Source organism: Colias eurytheme, chromosome 15 (assembly GCF_061535395.1).
Source record: "Colias eurytheme isolate Ceu_HAF_F1 chromosome 15, ilColEury1 Martin Lab GWU primary, whole genome shotgun sequence".
In the NCBI taxonomy this organism is placed as follows: Eukaryota; Metazoa; Arthropoda; class Insecta; order Lepidoptera; family Pieridae; genus Colias; species Colias eurytheme.
The window spans coordinates 9531914-9551277 of record NC_142994.1 but is presented as its reverse complement, the minus strand read 5'-3'; the positions used below and the strand labels follow the sequence as shown (position 1 = coordinate 9551277).

The 19364-nt window shown below is 33.5% G+C and overlaps 1 protein-coding gene across 2 annotated transcripts in view; it reads right to left on the bottom strand.

Moving 5' to 3' along the window:
- The window catches only part of LOC149902530 (neurotrimin-like), a 99706-nt gene that overhangs the window by 13599 nt on the left and 66743 nt on the right, over positions 1-19364 (bottom strand). For both annotated transcript variants that reach the window (XM_090109937.1, XM_090109938.1), the window contains exon 3: positions 4612-4823. In XM_090109937.1, coding sequence (XP_089966063.1) covers positions 4612-4823 — 212 coding nt within the window. The remainder of the gene's footprint in view (positions 1-4611; positions 4824-19364) is intronic.

The following is a 19364-nucleotide window of genomic DNA, read 5'->3' as shown; positions in this document are numbered from 1 at the left end:
TACAATGATATTAGACTTTGGAGGTCAAATGTTGAACTCGCTATAATATTCAGAGGCTATTTTTATATTGAATAATTTTGATATACTTGGATAGTTCTTCAAATTTATTCAGTGAAATTTTCAGTAATTTAGTTTAGTTAATTATTATAACATTGCTTAAATTTAAGCACAGATAAGATAATAGTTTTAAAAAAGAAATCACTTTTTCCAATAATTCATAATAACTATCATAATATATAATATGGGTTTCAGTACTTAATTTTTAGTTACTTAAATTATATACATACATACTCTCATTCACACACTCACTCAAAAAAAGTCTTTTGTGAGTGAGTGTGTAGTGTAGTCACCATTCCTACACCTACACTCATCACTATAGTATTTTGTTTATTATTTTAACGTATATCTTTTCCTCCTACTTTCTTACTCAATTTTCTTTGTCACATGTTTATTATAATAATTCTATTAATGGAATTCCTTTTCATTGGCGTATTGTTCAATTATTATGTAATTATTGTAAGAAGATTCCTTACAGCTAATCAGAAATAAATAAATAAATAAATAGTTACTACGTGAATTATAGTCCGTTAAAAGAAAAATATTAAAACAAAAATCACTATTTTATAAATTCGCAGTCACTTAGCGCTTTTCTTTTACATAGGTACTTAAGCTTTTTTTAAATAGACTCTTTGTAAAACTTTAAAAATGAGAATTCTCTTATATTTCTTTTTATCTTCTCTTCTGGTTGGATTCATCTAGACAGTTAGTGTATCTGATTTCACGGTATTCAGAACCCTTTCATCTTAAACCACGCGAGTGGATGAACAACTGAGGAAAAACGTAACGAAATGTATTAATAATAATTACGAAAGGGAAGTAAAGCCGTAATCAATTACAGTAGAGGTATATCCTAAACAACCTATTCTATATCCTATATTACCATTTCTTCTCTTATCTAGTATAATAATTATAAATTAAAAACGACTGACCTGATCATTATAACAACCAACACTACCGTGGCAAATACAATATTAAAAAGCATCAAATTAAAACTATTATTATTACAAAAGGGACATTAAGCAGCAAATAATTGAATTTGCGCCAAGTCGCGTTCTAGCATACATTCCTTACCAATCAGGGTTGCCTGGAAGAGATTGCTTTTAAGCAATAAGGCCGCCTTTTAGTACGTATGTGCCGTGTGTTTTCATTGTATCTTAATTGTAATTATAGAATAGCTTATTTATGTTTGGTATATTATGTACAATAAAGAATAAATAAATAAATAAAATAAATAAATAATTAAAGTATTAATTCCTAAAACCTATTTATAATAAACATATTCCTATTTATTATCTTATCTAAGGTAATAATTTTAAACCTGCACGTAAATAAAGGTGCCAACTACGTGAACGAATATCCAAAGCCATTACATTAGCACACACATAAACAAACACGAACGTAATAAATATTAAACAACATAAAAGAAACTGAAACTCATAAAATCTGTACTAACAATCGTATCTCCTATAAAGCAGATACCCGATCATATTTTCTTCTTTTACTGGCACTATTCTGACAGAGGTTATATTATATGGGCTGTAAATCTAATAACACAGTGCTGAATTTAGCCGATCCGTTTTCATAGTTTTGATCAAATCTATACTAATATTAAAAAGCTGAAGAGTTTGTTTGTTTGAACGCGCTAATCTCGGGAACTACGGGTCCAAATTGAAAAATTCTTTCGGTGTTAGATAGCCCATTTATCGAGGAAGGCTATATGCTATATATCATCTCGCTGAGACCAACAGGAACAGAGCATTGCGGGTAAAACCGCGGAGCATAGCTAGTGCCGAATAACCGTTTGCGCATATATATGTAGGTCAAGTAAATGAAAAGGATCCGTTCAAATGCATTTGGGGCGAGCCAATTCTCACAGGAAATCATTGTGGCTGAAGGAGCTCGATTCATTACCGACTGGGTCTATTTTTGTGTCACTGGAATTGATTGTGTGACGAAGGTTTCAATCTTCATTCTACGTTATGGTGTGTTATAAATTTGTACGGGCACAAATGTAGTTGAAGTTAGTTTGCCGAAATGTGACATGGACGAATCTTTTATTAGGACGCTTTGTGTTGATAAAACTGAAAAGAAAGGTAACATAACACGGAATATTTTTACCTTACATGAATAATATTATAGCTAACCGTGTTTTATTTTCATCTTCATATTTTAGTACTCAAGTATTTGTGGTTAGCATTGGCTTAGCTTTAATAAGTGAGATACTACACTGACCTTAAACATTGGCATGCTGACCACTGACCACTAAAGTAATTGAAATATTTAGTCAGAATTCAGATCTCCATTTCATATGCTCATTCGGTAAGCTATAACCCAAGGCACTAACTGTGTCATCGCGTAAAGCAATTACTCTCGGGGTCATCCAGTAAAAGGTACCAAAACTAGGCCAATACCATTAACAGTGAAGAAAAGGCGTTATATTTTCCACATTGTCGTCATAAATAGCGCGGTGAAATAAAAATCTGAGCTGACGATCTCATTAGGAATACTTGTCATAACAGTTAATGTGGCGTCCAATGCGCAATGGACGTGACACCCACAAATACAGTTTAATGCTCCATTTCCTAGGCGCTACTCATTAGCATATCTAATTTCAAGCTCGACTTTCATTTGTCTGATCGTTAGTTCTATCTCACGGATGCGCTGGGGCGTTTCTGTTGATTTGTTACATTTTTCTCGTTAGTTCAAGTGGGTTGTGGGATTATTGCCTGTGCGGTGCACATTACGAGATTTTAATGCGCTTTGTTTTTTTAACCAATTTTGTAAGGATATTTTTGTGTATTGTTGTGTTAAAAACCATCGAATGAGATATTGTCTCTCTCTGTCAGGGAATTTTTTTCTGGCTCTTCCCTGTACAAATTGCTGAAGAAGTGAAGAAATTTAATAAAAGTTTTGAGTTTAATAATAACAAAACTATAGAAATAGTACTGTATGCAAATTACAAGCACTCGCAGTGTGACATACAATTATTCATTATACATTTAGTGATGTGAATTTCAATGCATGTTTAGAGCTTAAGCTACCAGCTTAAAATATAATCTGCATACAATATTGTGCAACGATTTGTGAATGATAAATGAATATAAATGGATGTTTTATTGTATGTATTATAAATGACAATAAAGCAATGTAAAAATATAATGTTATTAGCGTAAAAGTATTGTTAATTAAAAATAACGATAGTAACTAAAAAGGAGTTTAAGAGTTTAACATTAATTAACAAATATAACGCTTCAAAGCTTTCAAATATATTTGAAAGAAAGCTACGAGCCGAGTTGAAAATTGAAAAACTTAAAAACAAACAAAACATTATAAACGGATTTTCATCTCTTTCAAATAATAACTTTTATAATTAGCACAACCGTTTATCACGAAGAAATTATGAATAAATTATATCATCATTCAGGCCGAAAGTTGTCTTCTGTCTTTGACGAGAACTCGGAAAAAACTAGGCCAAAAATGTTCCTTTTGTGTTCTATAGCTAATGAGGTGTACAGAAACATTTTTGAATAACATTATGCTGAATTGGAAGATGGAATAATACAGTCATTATACCGTAAGAGTTGTTATAGTGGATGATATTAAAGTACATGAACTTGACTCAACGCTTGCTATTTATGAAAGATGTGGCATCGCGGCCTAATGAGCTTTTTATTTATAAACTTGCTTCAACAATGCCGGCTTAAAGTTGCATTGTGCCATTGTTACATTTCATTTGAAACGTGGATTTTGTGGTACGCCATCTGAATTGGACGTTGGTTATGAAATAAGGGACCTCGTTAGTGAGAACGTGCATGGCCTTGTTTTGCTGTGCCCTTCAATCAACTTTATTTCATTAATGAAATGACTATGATAGTGTTACGTATTTCTCGTTATTCGTTTTCCATTTGTTGTAAAATATTGGAAGCTTTACCTCGAATTTCGAACGAAGTTGTTCTTTTGATGATAAATTCAAGTTGTTTTTTTATTTTCATAGAGTAGATACAGTAAAAACCTTGTAGGGTTTTCCATGCTCACCGAATTTCTACTACATACCAAAAGCGAATACTCTTACTGTATGGATTCCTACGATAGATTCTTCAATACAACAGATTTGTTATATATTATTTTAAGTAGTTTCTAGTTTTAATTTTAAATGCGTTTGCTAACAATTATTAAAAACATTATACAACAGACAATTTTGGCCACTACTCTCTGACTGTCTAATTTCCCAGGTTCTTAACTCGGCAGTTCAGGTAAGCAGTCTTGCCAAGTAACGCGATGACATTCTTAGAAGCCGCCAAGTCAAAGCATGGTCTGGTACAAACCGAGCCACCAAGACAACCTTTATAACAGCATCTACTTAATACCACTAATCACTCAACGTCTTATTTCCCAGGTTCAGAATTCGGCAGTTTAAGTATGCAGTCTTGCCAAGTAACGCGGTGTCATTCTTAGTAAATAAGCCGCCAAGTCAAAGTATAGCTAGTTTGGGGCATCGAGCCACCAACCAAACTACTGTCACACTATTTGATAATACTTTTTATTGCTCACCGTTTTGTTTCCCAGGTTCTTAACACGGCAGTTCAAGTACGCAGTCTTGCCAAGTAACGCGGTGACATTCTTAGAGGCCGCCAAGTCGAAGTACGGGCCGGTGCGGGGCGTCGGCCGTGGAGCATCTATGGAGCCCCCCGGCCGTATCGCGTTGTCCACGGCCGGCGGCGCGGTGGCGTTCCCCTTCCCTAGCTCCCGTTGTGCTGATGACACTGTAAAAGATATACTTTTAGAAAATAAATATTAAATGATCTACACTTGTACCATAATTTTTTTTTGTTTATGATGAATATGCTCCGAAAGTTCTGGACCGATTTTAATGATTTTTTTCATTAATATATGAAGCTATGTTATTAGGAAGTAGCATTGGGCATTTTGTTTGCTTCATCCACCCCCACTAATAATATTGTGCAATTCTAAATATTGATAATCCATTAGTATTTATTAAGCTTAGACGGAATTAAAGATGGAAATCCGTAACCGATATAACATATAAATAAAATGGAAGAGGACACATTCCTTTCTTATTAATAGAAGTAGTAGGTAATAGTTCATTTTACTTATATATTAAATGAATGCTAAGAGTAGTAACATTATCTTTAATCCACTTAAAACATATTTTATCTCGATAATGTGTCTTTTAAAGTCAATAAATAAAAGCATTAAAAGTTATCCAAGACGCAACTCTCTTATTTAAGGATACGATTATCTCTCTAAGCTTCTCTCTCAGTAAGACTTATATAATTAATATATTTTATAGTCGCATCGTGCTCAATAATAAATGTAATATAAATACTTTCCACCTGCTTTGTCTAAAACCTAATAAATTATATACTAAAACCTTCCTCTTGATTCACTCTATCTATAAAAAACCGCATCAAAATCCTTTGCGTAGTTTTAAAGATTTAAGCATACATAGGAACAGAGAAAGCGACTTTGTTTTATCCTATGTAGTGATAGACGATAGTATTATAATATTATCTATGATATTACCAAGTAAGCGATTTACACAGAACAACACAAAGCTCTTATGTGATAGAGCCTCTATTTGGAGCTTGTCAAAACGTCATTTATCAGACGAAATACAGTACTCTCATGTCCGAATTATGTCATGACAATATTATCTAAATACGTACATGACAGAATATTGTACTAGAATATGGATCATCGGACATGTTTATTATAAGAGTTTCCTCATTCAGAATATTCGGGAAACCAATAATAACAGGAAATTTTAAGGGTTAATTATGTAAGTAGGTACGAGAATTCGCGATGTTAAATTGAATGTATAAATTAATTATTTTGCGAAATAATTAATTAAGAATTTGTTACTTACCATATATTATAATCCACCCATGTAGGTAAAGTTTAGATTCAAATTCAGGTTATAACACTTCCTTACTCAGAACCACGCTCGCAGCTCTCTGCATATTTCGTAATATCGAGGTATAGTTTTTTCTAGTGTTTGCTTTTTCATTTTACGCGAGTATTATACATTTAGAAATTAAAGACTTTTTAACGGATTTTAAACGCGATTTATTCATTATATTATTTTCCCGGCTTTTCGAACACAAAAAGTCTTTAATATCTAAATATCGAGATATATATTAAACAAAAGTGAATATCCTTAATCCTTTGAAAAGACTTTAATTTCTATACTTATTTAACTAAAAGTTTATAAATATCTAATGCTTATGTAAACTAGTAAATTATATTTAACTTTTTGGTTGATCTGATATCTTTATGTGTTGATGTATAGAGTAAATAAGAAGCAATTAATTAAATTTAAGTATTTCATTAAAATCCTACGGTTATATAACCTTACCTACTATACAGTAGATATATATTTAAAACACTTGGTTATCTTAATCTTAATCTTAATACTATTATAAAGGCGAAAGTTTGTTTGGATGTATGGATGTATGGATGTATGGATGTTTGTTACTCTTTCACGTAAAAACTACTGAACCGATTACAATGAAATTTAGCACACATATAGAGGGTAACTTGGATTAACACATAGGATAGGTTTTATCCCGGAAATCCCACGGGAACGGGAACTATGCGGGTTTTCCTTTGAAAACGCGGGCGAAGCCGCGGGCGGAAATCTAGTGTTCAATAATAATAAAAACAAATCTCGAAAAGCGAGAATAGACTAATAAGTAATAAATTTATTAATTTACGAATGAGCGCAGATTTAAAGTCCAAACTTTTGACAAATTGAATCCAGAATAGGATGAAAATTCAATAATAATATCCTCCTCAATTATCATTAGCAATAAAAACATCACAACACATTTTCGCAACCCAATTTTCCGTCATTAATAATTAATTGCCGGATCCAAATTCTATTTGCTAATAAATGATTTTATTTCGCAGTGACGAAAGCAGGTTAATGACCAACTCTTCAACTCGGCTAACGAGAAACGTCATGACACTTGAAATTGTAGGCCTTTGTACGGAACTAAGGTTGTGACGTCATTCATCCAAAACGCGCCCTAAATATGAGGCAGTTCAGTTAAATTGACTATGGTTTAGCGTATATGATATGTGAATAATTGATTACCGATAATCTAAATCGTAGATTTATTTGTGTAATTAATTGTACTTGGTTAAATAAATTATATTTGAAGGCTCTGGAACAATATAATATGTTTAATATATCCTCAATAAATGATTATCTGTTTTACTTCACAAACAAATAAATTATTTACTTAATAGATTTCCACCCGTGGCTTCACCCGCGTTTGTCTTTGAAATAATTGTAGGACTACTTACTTACATACCTACCAAATATCATTGTATTCGGTTCAGTAGTGTTTGTGTGAAAGTAAAACAAACATCCATCCATCCATCCATCCTCACAAACTTTCGCATTTATAATATTAGTAGGATTTATCACACGATATTTTAGTATTTCTCTGTGTGGTTTTATTTCTATTACGACGTTATAATAGAAGTTCAACAAAGGATGTCACATGATTGACAATTCGGTCATAAAATTACTTTTTTATCTCGTCCATTCAAAAAGCCATGATTGGTTCTTAAATAAACGCGGGTAAAGTCTTCGAGAGACTCGTAAGGGACGGTAATGAGATTTAAATTTGGGACCTGAATAGGTATTGTGGCCTTGACCAAGGAGGTTTAACATAATATTTTAAGAAAAGTACTGGCTGTCAACATTGTTTAAAAGCGTACTAATTAGATTTTAGTTTTTAAGGTCTCTGTAAATGTTCATGGGTGGTGCTGGTAGCTATTCGCAAAAAAAAAATATTGCGCTGAAATTGTCAAAAGTATCTTCTATGAAGATATTTTATCTGTATTCCCATTTCTTACATAACCATGTAACTATACTGTAATGAAACCTGTCAGAGCATAGTTTTAAATAAAATATGTAAAATTCAAAGGTGACTGATATAGTGATCTATCAACGCACAGCCCAAACCACTGGACGTATCGGGCTGAAATTTGGCATGCAGGTAGATGTCATAACGTAGGCGTCCCCTAAGAAAGGATTTTAGAAAATTCATCCCCCAAGTAGGGGATGAAAGTTTGTACCATGAAAATTTATCTTTTCCACGCAGGCGAAGCTGCGGGTAACAGCTAGTTTTAAATAAATGTGAAAGCACAATATATACCTACCTAAAGATAGACTTTTCGTAAAATAAAACTTGCGAGTGCGTCACTCATGCGAAGGTCGACTCCATTTATATCAACAATCCCTAACAAAATATTTGCTTAACCCCGGCTACGTTTCTTCCCGAGGCTTTTAGCCTGGCGTAGAATAAAACAATGTTATAGGGAATAGAAAGTAAACTATACATTTTTTTATTTAGTTGAACTTTATATAAAGGTTATGATTAGTTTTTAAAGAATACTGAAGGGATAGTTACATGTTTACAAGGATTTACACGAATTTCTTTTGAAATGTAAGACGAAATGAACGATTCACTAAAACTACAATTATATCAAAACACAGCTTGTATTCGAACTATACATACATAGTGTATTTATAAGTGTAGCAAATGTAAATCAAATAAACATAGCATAAAGGGAAATTCTATAAATAACTGCACTAGACTTGCATGTGTCCGCAAATATATAAATTGGCAAGGCAAATAAGTTATATCATATGAATATTATATAATTATGTGCAAATACTGCAGAGGAATTTATATACCTATGGTATATACTATGGTTGGCATAATAGGAATGCCATGTAGCTTGTTTAGCTAAACATCAAGGATTGGTTATTGTTTTACTGAAAATAGCTTTCGATAAATTGTTGATTTAGTGTTACAGCGGTGCCTACCTGTAATGTAGATACGCAAGTTGTTTGTTTACGCAAGTGCAATGTTTATTTTAAACTAACTTGAATTATTGTAACAAATATAATTATCTAGATGGTAAGCCTTTTTTAAATAAATAAATAAAATGCAAATGACATGACAGTAATACAATCTAATAAGATTTTCCCTAATTTAAAGAAAATAACATACACTATCGATTCTAACTAGTCAAGAAACAATTGCGTGATAAATTGCAAATAGATAATTATTTCGTATTTGTTCAATTAAGAAACTGAATAAGTGAAATATATTTGTATTGAAACAACTTACCAAGCCTCATTTACATGCTTTGATATCTATTCTAATAAATACTTAGAAACTATTAGCATAAACCTTACCCTATAAAACGCCCAGTTAGAAATGGAAAATTAAATTCATTCTTGAAGAATAAAGTAACATAACCATCTATTATCTTTCCCTCACTATACGAAGTTTATATTTACTGAGCTTTTAATATGATTTATATGAACGGCAATGAAATAAATGCGAGAACGTAATAATAAAAGTGACCATTACATAAGAAAACCAGCCAAGTGCGAGTCGGACTCGCGCACGAAGGGTTCCGTACTATGGAGTATATAATACGGTAACCCCTTAATATTTTACTTTTTTATTTTTTAGTATTTGTTGTTATAGCGGCAACGGAAATACATCATTTGTTAATACTTCAGATTTCTAGCTGTCACGGTTTATGAGATACAGCCTGGAGACAGACAGACAGACAACGAAGTCTCAGTAATAGGATCCCGTTTTACCGTTTCAGTACGGAACCCTAAAAACTGTGTTAGACACAGTTATCGTAAATCCAGATGTAATGTGTATGGACCTGGCCGAAACGCTGATGTTTTGGTTTCTTCATAAAGGATTTCAGATATTTATTGAATGTGTACGGAAAGGTTCGTTATTGACACAGTTTCGGTCGGTGAAGGGATAACACATATTTCACAGAGATAGGATTGCGGGGTTAAACTAATACGGTACGATAAGAAGAGGAACTCTGACATTTATACTTTTGCAATCACTGAAATGTTTATGTATTTTGCTATTACTATAGGAGGTTTTATATTTTTCCTGTTTTGACTGTTCATAAGAAATAATAACTGTTTAAATTTTAATGTAAAAGTATAGCTTAAAAAGGAATGCGTAGGTTAACAAGCGAACATCGAATCATAGTTAAATATTATTTTACGGTTGTCACTATTTATAATAAACTAGCGGTTCACCCCGGCTTCGCCCGTGGTACCTACATGTTTAAACTATCCTATCTCTCAAGTTGGATTGAATTGCACATGGTGTGCGAATTTTATTATAATCGGTTAAGTGGTTTAGGAGTCCATTGAGGACAAACATTGTGACACGAGATTTATATATATTTAGATAATACCTAATTTAATTTTAATGTAGAAGTATGTCTCAAAAAGTAATGCGTAGATTAACAAGTGAAGACTGAATCATTTGAAAATATCTTGATTTTCACTTATACAAGCGCGGCCCGCTGAAAATTATTACTTTTGATTAAAATCATAATAAACAACTTTCGTGAAATAAACAACTTGAAGGGCAGAGATAGGCGTGGTCTAAGGGTGACAAATCAACATCGAGCTATGCTGCGCTGTACTGCGCTGTGCTGTGTTTGGTCAACTCGCTCGTCTAATATTTTAATGAGGATACAAACAACCCATGCTGTGCTGCGCTGTGTGAGGCTACGCTCTGTTTAAAAACGCAGCAGTCTCGAGCGAGGCGCGCTACCCGCCGTGCTGGGCCGCGCTGTGCCGAACTGCGCTATGTTTTTATGGAGCTCTGCCATGCTGCGCTGTGTCGAGCTATGCTAGGTTTGGAGCACGCTGCGTGCCCCTCCATCGCCGCATTAAATTCATTAAAATTCTCCGTATTTTTCACGTATGGTTCACACCATTTACTAGGTAGGTAACAAGCTACCGTAACTGGACTCTTTTAACGACAAAATAACACATAAAATATCCATATCCGCTTCTTCTTCACTTTCATCTTCATCGGATTCAACTATGTCGTAATGTTTACGTTTTTTTGAAAATAGGGTCATATTTGACGAGATAAACGACTACACGAGAAAGAAGAAAGAAAGAAAGAAAGAAAATACATTTATTTTAATGTCTTGCCACACAGGAAAAAAACAGAGAATATAGTAAAATACAATAAAGTTTGGAGTGCGAAGAAAACAGAAAATTATATTCAATACTGATTTTAACATTAAAACATCTAGGGTCTGTGCAGCATCAAACATTAAAAAAGGGAACCACTCGGTGATATTCTGTGATGCAGAGGCATCGCAGCACCGGTTTTCAGTGGGCCCTCCTCGACAGTCAAAGGAACAGTGTAAATTTTTAAATAATATATTTATATAGTTAAGAGAAAGCAATAGGTACCTATACATAAATAATTAATATATTAAAAAAGAAAAACATATTACATAAATATACAATATACATAATTACATTATAATTTGTATGTTATTATAGAATTATAGAAACTTTACTACATATATATTGACTAGGTTGTAAGGGGAGCAAACAATGTGAAACATTTAGTTACGATGCAACTAAAGCTGGCCTACCTGCCTTATGATTAGATAATTTTTATATTTATTTTTAAAATTAGTCACAGACTGAATGTTACGATAAGGAGGAGGCAGGTTATTCCAACATTTAGTTGCATTGTACTTAAAACTGCCTCTGAATGCGTTTGTATGAAATTTTTGAAAATACATTATATACGGAGTTGCCCTAGTATTATACCTGCTATTTATATTACGCCCCCAAGTTATTTTATTATGGAGATACTCAGGTTTAGTAGACTTTACTATTCCAAATAGTAAGGTGGCAAAATGCATGTGCCTTCGATTTTCCATATTTAATATTTTGGCTTCATTAAGATAAGGTGATATATGATGCCTAGAAGGTATGTTCCAGCAAAATCGAGCACATGCATTTTGAACCCGCTGAATAGCATTTTTAGTTCTTTTAAGTAAACGAGGGCCGTATACAGTATCTCCATAATCAAATTTTGAGAGAATTAATGTTTCACATAATCTAACCTTTACTTCAGAATTTATATAACGCTTCAGACGATATAAGACCTTAAGACGATAAAAACAATTTGAAATTATTTTGTTCACATGTTTTTCAAACCTCAAACCTTCGTCAAATATAATTCCTAGATTGCGGGCTTCATTAACACGTTGCAGGACCGTGCCCTTAATTGACACTTCTATATTTTGCTGTTTTTCAAGCTTCTCAATTTGTTTTGCTGTTCCCATAATAAGATATTTGGTCTTGTCTGGATTGAGAATCAGTGTATTATTTTCAGACCATTTCACTATCCTATCCAAATCGGCCCCTAGATTTTTCAAAGCTGTCGGTATTTCGTTGGGTGGAAATGATATGTAGAGCTGTATGTCATCCGCATACATATGGTATCTGCAGTTTTTTATACAGTCCCCTATATCTCCGGCATATAGAATAAATAGTAACGGTCCTAGAATCGACCCTTGCGGAACCCCCCTCCCAACTGACCTCACGTTAGAATAAGACGTAGTTCCATCATCTTGAGCCACCGCGACCAGTTGGCTGCGATCACTCAAGTAGCTCCTGAACCATTCCACAGCTTTCTCATTGAAACCATAGTAGGACAGCTTTGCTAATAGTAAAGGTATATTAATTGTGTCGAAAGCGCGGGAGTAATCCAATAGAACCAAAATAGTAACCATTCCTGTGTCTTGATCGGAAAGTACATTATCCAGTACATCAATTAAGGCAGTTCCTGTGCCTCGATGCTTACGGAAACCGGACTGAAATACCGGCAAAATATTATTTGCCTCCAAATATTTAATCATCTGGCTATACACAACTTTTTCTAAGATCTTTGAGAGACATGGCAGTATACTAACAGGTCGAAGATCTTTGAAATCAGTAGGGTTATTGTTTTTCTGAAGTGGTCTCACAATTGCCCGCTGCCACAGAGACGGAAAAGTGCACGAGTCTAGTGAAAAATTGATAATATGAGTAACAACGGGTAATAAATCTGACATTACAATCTGCATCATATCCAAAGATAAACCATCGATGCCAACAGCGTTGGATTTGAGCCCCTTAAACAGCTGCAAGACTGTTTCTTTAGATACTTTACTAAAACCAAATTCAACACCTCCAAACCTGTTAGCATTATAGAAGTTAATGATATCCGCCTGCACTGTATCCGCTCCGGGTATGTCTAAAAAATGACTGTTAATTTGGTCCGGATCTCGTATATGTAGTGGTAATGTATCGGTATACTTTGCTTTAAAATTAACGTGCTTGCTGATATGTTTCCAGAGAGCTTGTGGCCTGTCTATGTTTTGATTTATGTATCGATGAAAATATGCGGCCTTTTCACGAGTTATTGCATCACTAACATATTTTTTCAGGTCATTGTAAAACTTTTTATGTGACGGAAGCTTTGTATGCTTCGCTCTTACATGAGCTTCATCTCTTTTCTTCATCAACAGTTTTATGTTGTAGGTTATCCAAGGATAACATTTATCACGTGCCAGTACGAGCTTAAGAGGTGCAAGCAAATCAAATATGACGAATATACGAGCTGCTGATTACTTTATACTGAGCTAGATTGTTAGACCTTCCTATACTCGCGCCAATTTTTGTAACACCTATCTATACTCGCTCACGGTGTCACAGACCGATAGTGTTTACCCCTACACTATATATATTTACTAAGAAAACCGACAACTATAACAATTTTTTTAAAGTTTACGATGTACTGAAACAAAATAGTGATATTGATCATGCTTGTTATATACTACCAAGCCTATAGTAAAATCCGATAGTAAAATCTACAAGTTGATATCGCCTCTATACCATTGCATAATCTTTGGTATATTTTATAGTCGCCTCTGCGTACATACATACTCATCGGTAGCATTCATGGATACATTTTGCTGACTTGCATCGACATCGAAATTGGATCGCCGCTATGGATTCCACCTTACTTAGCCTCTAACCTCGAGCAAGTCCATTGGTATTTAAAGTAATTTTAATGTTTAATTTTTATTTGTAATATTTCTTCAATAAAGTTATCTTTGAAAATTGGTTTTTTTTGGGACTCTCGGGCGCGATAAATATAATTGGCGCAGTCGGTAGGATTTCCGGGTCCCCCAGGATACAAAATTAGGGAAAATTCTGGAGGAGATAGGCGTTTCCAGCCGAACCGGAAATTAGAAGAACAACGTGGCCGAGCATCCAAACCTCGATACCTCCCAAGAAATGCCGAGATCTATGTGAGTACACTTTATTTCAGTGATTGCTCCTTTATTTCCTATGTTAGTTTTAGATTTTTTTTTTCAACACGTGTTACAAAATTTTCGATCCTGAAAATTTTAATTAATATTTTATAGGCGTATAGAACTTTAAATCAATAAGAATTAAAATTTTCTTTTGATTTTAGAAATAGGTAAAATTTTAAAAATTTAATTGAAGGAAATTAAAATCATTTTTCCATTATAATAATTATAAAATTTAGATTTGTGGTAATATTTTAATTAAATGAGTAGTAGGGAAGAATTAATTGACAGATTAAGACAACTTGACGATTCAGAAATTAGTGAAATTAACAGGGATATTTTAGTTGATAATTTAAGACAATTTGAAGAATCTAAAATGGCTACCCTAGATGATATCTGTAAAGCCCTCCGTTTAGTTCCTGAATTTGATGGGAATTCTCATGTTTTAGTAAGATTTATTAATATTTGTGATCAGTTAGTTGCAAAGTATGGTCAGGCCGGTGATCAATTAATTAATTCGGGTCTTTTAAATGGAATTTTGAACAAAGTAGTTGGTGCTGCCGCGCGACAAATTAATGCCAACGGTATCCCCAACGATTGGACTAGCATTCGTAATTCTTTAATAAATAATTTTGCAGACCAAAGAGACGAAACTGCACTATACAATGATCTAGCTTTATTAACACAAGGGTCTAACACGCCGCAAGAATTTTATGAACGTTGCCAGAACTTATTCAGTACAGTTATGACGTATGTTTCACTGCATGAATCTCTTGTTTCCACTATCGATGCTAAACGAGAACTTTATAAAAAATTAACCCTTCAAGCATTTTTACGTGGGTTAAAAGATCCTTTAGGTTCTCGTATTAGATGTATGCGTCCAGAAACGATAGAAAAAGCTCTAGAGTTAGTACACGAAGAAATTAATACCATGTATATTCAGAATAGGAATTCACACGTATCAGATAAAAAACCTAGTGACAATAATCAGCCTTTTAAAATGCCTATTCATAGTTTTCAGCCCTTCAGGCCTAATAATTTTAATATGCCAGGTCCGTCTAGACCACAATTTATGCATAAGCCACCATTTTCACCCCAACATCAATTTAAAATGCCTTTTAATCAACCTCGAATGCCCACGCGCACCCAACAAATTTTCAGTGCACCACTTCCAAATAATAATCAAGGTTTTCAAGTACAAACTAGACCGCAACCATCATCTCAAGGCCCTAAGCCTATGAGTGGAGTTTCTCATTTTGTGACTAGGGAAAGACCGATGCAACCAGGTCCTAGTGGATGGAATTGGTCCAAGCAGGGCAATCCACCACCCTCTAATTATTTTAAACCCCGAGATGTTAATGTGAATGAATGTGCAAACTTAGAATACGATACTCCTGATTATTATAATTATGATGATTACTATAATTACTATGATGATTATTACAATTATGAAGGTTATTATAATGACTATCCCGTAATGAACCAATATGAATATGGTGAAAGCCCTATAGTCGAGGAGTTAGTAGAACAACCCCAGTCAGAACCAGAACCATCAACAAATGAAAATTTTCAGAAGGTTCAGAGTATAAAAAAGTTAAAATAGAATTAAATCTCCAAACTCAACGCCAATTGCCATTTATTCGCATTTCCCTCGGAAATGGATTCTATTTAAAATTTTTGATAGATACTGGAGCAAATCAATCCTTTATTAGTCCACAGGCCGTAGAACAATATTTTCCAGACATACCACTAAATTTTGATCCGTTTGAAGTCACTAACGTCCATGCAACTAGTAGAAACAATTATTCAATTACATTACCTTGTTTCAAGGAATTCAATGATAACTGTAATATTAAATTATACGTATATAAATTTCATAATTATTTTGAAGGTCTGATAGGGATGGATTTGTTAACTAAATTTGAAGCTAAATTAGATCTTCAAAATTCAACATTAATTACTAAAAATGCCATAAACCCAATTAAATTATATAATTCTCGAAATTTTAATTTGTATGAAAAAGTTATTCCAAGTGAAACCTCTTTACTTCTTAGATTGCCAATAAACGCCGCGGATGGTGAAGTTTTAGTGCCAGAACAAATAATTTGCAATTGCATTATAAGTGAATGTTTAACTACAGTTAAAAATAATAAAGCCATAGTTCAGGTAACCAATCATACTAAAAATGACATAATTTTTTCATTAGACCATCCGACAGAAGCAACTATTTTTAATTCCGAATTTTCACAAGAATCTTCAAACCGTGCCAGTGACGTTATTTCACGTTTGCGAATAGACCATTTAAATGAGGAAGAAAAAGCCAATTTAACAGGACTTTGTAGTAAATATGCAGACGTTTTTTATATTGAAGGAGAATCTTTGTCTTTTACGAACAAAATTAAACATAAAATCCGTACATATGATGAGGTCCCCGTATATACAAAAAGCTACCGTTATCCACATATTTTGCGTGATGAGGTAAAAGACCAAATTTCAAAAATGCTAAGTCAGGGCATAATTAGACCATCGGAATCTGCCTGGAGCTCTCCGATCTGGATTGTCCCTAAAAAAATGGACGCCTCGGGGAAGCAGAAATGGAGATTAGTCATTGATTTTCGCAAGGTTAACGAAAAAACAATCGACGACAAATATCCCATACCTAATATCAATGATATTCTTGACAAATTAGGGAAATGTCAATATTTCACAACCTTAGATCTAGCATCAGGTTTCTATCAGGTGGAAATGTCGGAGGAGGATATTCATAAAACCGCTTTCAGTGTAGAAAACGGCAAATTTGAATTTCTCAGAATGCCAATGGGCTTAAAAAATAGTCCCTCCACGTTCCAAAGAGTTATGGATAATATTCTTAAAGGACTTCAAAATGTCATTTGCTTGGTTTATCTCGACGATATAATTGTATTTTCAACCTCATTACAGGAACATATAATAAATCTAGAAAAAGTTTTCCAAAGATTACGTGAATCTAACTTTAAAATTCAGCTTGACAAATCAGAATTTCTTAAACACGAGACAGCATATCTAGGACATGTAATAACTGAAGAAGGAATAAAACCTAATCCCGATAAAATTTCGGCAATTCAAAAATTCCCTATTCCTAAAACATCTAAAGAAATAAAATCATTCCTGGGTTTAGTAGGCTACTACCGAAAATTCATTCCCGATTTTGCTAAGATCACGAAACCATTAACTCAATGTTTAAAAAAGGGAAAGAAAATTACTTTTGACTCAGATTACGTTAACAGTTTCGAACGATGTAAGACACTTTTAACTAATGATCCTATTTTAATATACCCTGACTTTGACAAGGACTTTTTACTGACAACTGACGCTTCTAATTTTGCAATAGGTGCAGTACTTTCACAAGGACCCATAGGATCTGACAAACCAATAGCGTACGCTTCTCGTACTTTGAATGATAGCGAAGTAAATTATAGCACAATTGAAAAAGAATTGTTAGCCATAGTATGGGCAACTAAGTATTTTCGTCCTTATCTTTTTGGACGTAAATTTAAAATTTTAACGGACCATAAACCATTACAGTGGGTTATGAGTCTGAAGGAACCAAATTCTAGACTAACGAGATGGAGATTAAAATTAAGCGAGTTTGATTTTACTACCCAATATAAGCCCGGCAAAAAGAACACAAATGCCGACGCTCTATCTCGTGTGGAAATCTTTAACGAAGAGATAAGTTCAATAGTAGGCAATACATCCAAAGTATCTGTAGCCGACGACTCCGAAAGTACCATGACCGCCCATACCTCTAATGAAAACCCAATCCTTGAAATACCTATATCCTCTGAGCCCTTAAATAAATTTCATCGCCAGTTAGTTTTAAATATTGTTAGTGATGTAAAGAAACGTACAATGGTTACCAAACCGTTCGATACTCATTCCAGGATATCTATACAATTATCAGAATCAAATTTAGAAACAGATTTAATCAATGCTATTAAAGAATATGTAAACCCTAAAATAAAGACCGGTATACTTATTAACCCTCCGTTAGGTATGTACAAAATAGTCCCAATATTACAGGAAAAATTTAAAAGCTCATGCATGAAAGTTTTTATAGCTAAAATAGAATTAGAAAATGTCAAGGAATATCTTAGGCAACAAGAAATTATTCGTAATTATCATGAAGGCAAAACCAATCATCGCGGGATAAATGAATGCTACCTTGCACTTTCAGCACGTTACTTCTGGCCTGAAATGAAAGAACATATTACAAAGTATATTAATGATTGCACAATATGTGGTCAAGCTAAGTATGACAGGAACCCTATTAGACCTAAGCTTAATTTAGTACCCCCAGCTACAAAACCTTTTGAGATCGTACATATGGACACCTTTACAGCTAATAATGAAAAATATGTAACCCTTATAGATGTTTTTTCGAAATATGGACAGGCTTAGATTACAAAATAAAAGACAGATGGAGCGATGCCGAACTAAACCGAATGATTTATCGTCATTTCCATAAAGCTATGTGTGCTGTCATTTCGCCGTTGCACTGTACGAACACGGTGCTTCTGTGTGCGTGTTATGTTACCAGATAATGAAAAATTTCCCAAATTTTTGCCCGACTACGGAAGAAAGAGGGTTATGTTTTTCGAGTGTAGGTATGTATGTATAATATTTCTTTGACACGCCCTGCAGTATAAACTGTTGGATCGATTTTGAGTTGTGACTTGTGAGGTGTCATTGCAATCATCTGAATTATGAAGGTAGCTGTGGTGGTAGTGACGTAGGCTACATAAATTATTAGCAGTCATGTTTTAATTTTTATTTTAATATAACTAAATTCGGGTTTTTGATATTATTTTATAATATTGTAAAAATTATTTTGTTACATAAAGCACCTATCTACTAAAGTTATACATGGACAAAATAATCTTAATCAATTTTTATTAAATAAATTACATTAAATTTATTTAATAAATTACATTAAATTTATTAAATAAATTACATTAAATTTATTACATAAATTACATTAAAAAAAGTTTTTATTTTTCAAAACATATGAATGCGAATAGCGGTAGTTTTTAGTCGAGAATGCGGGACATTTT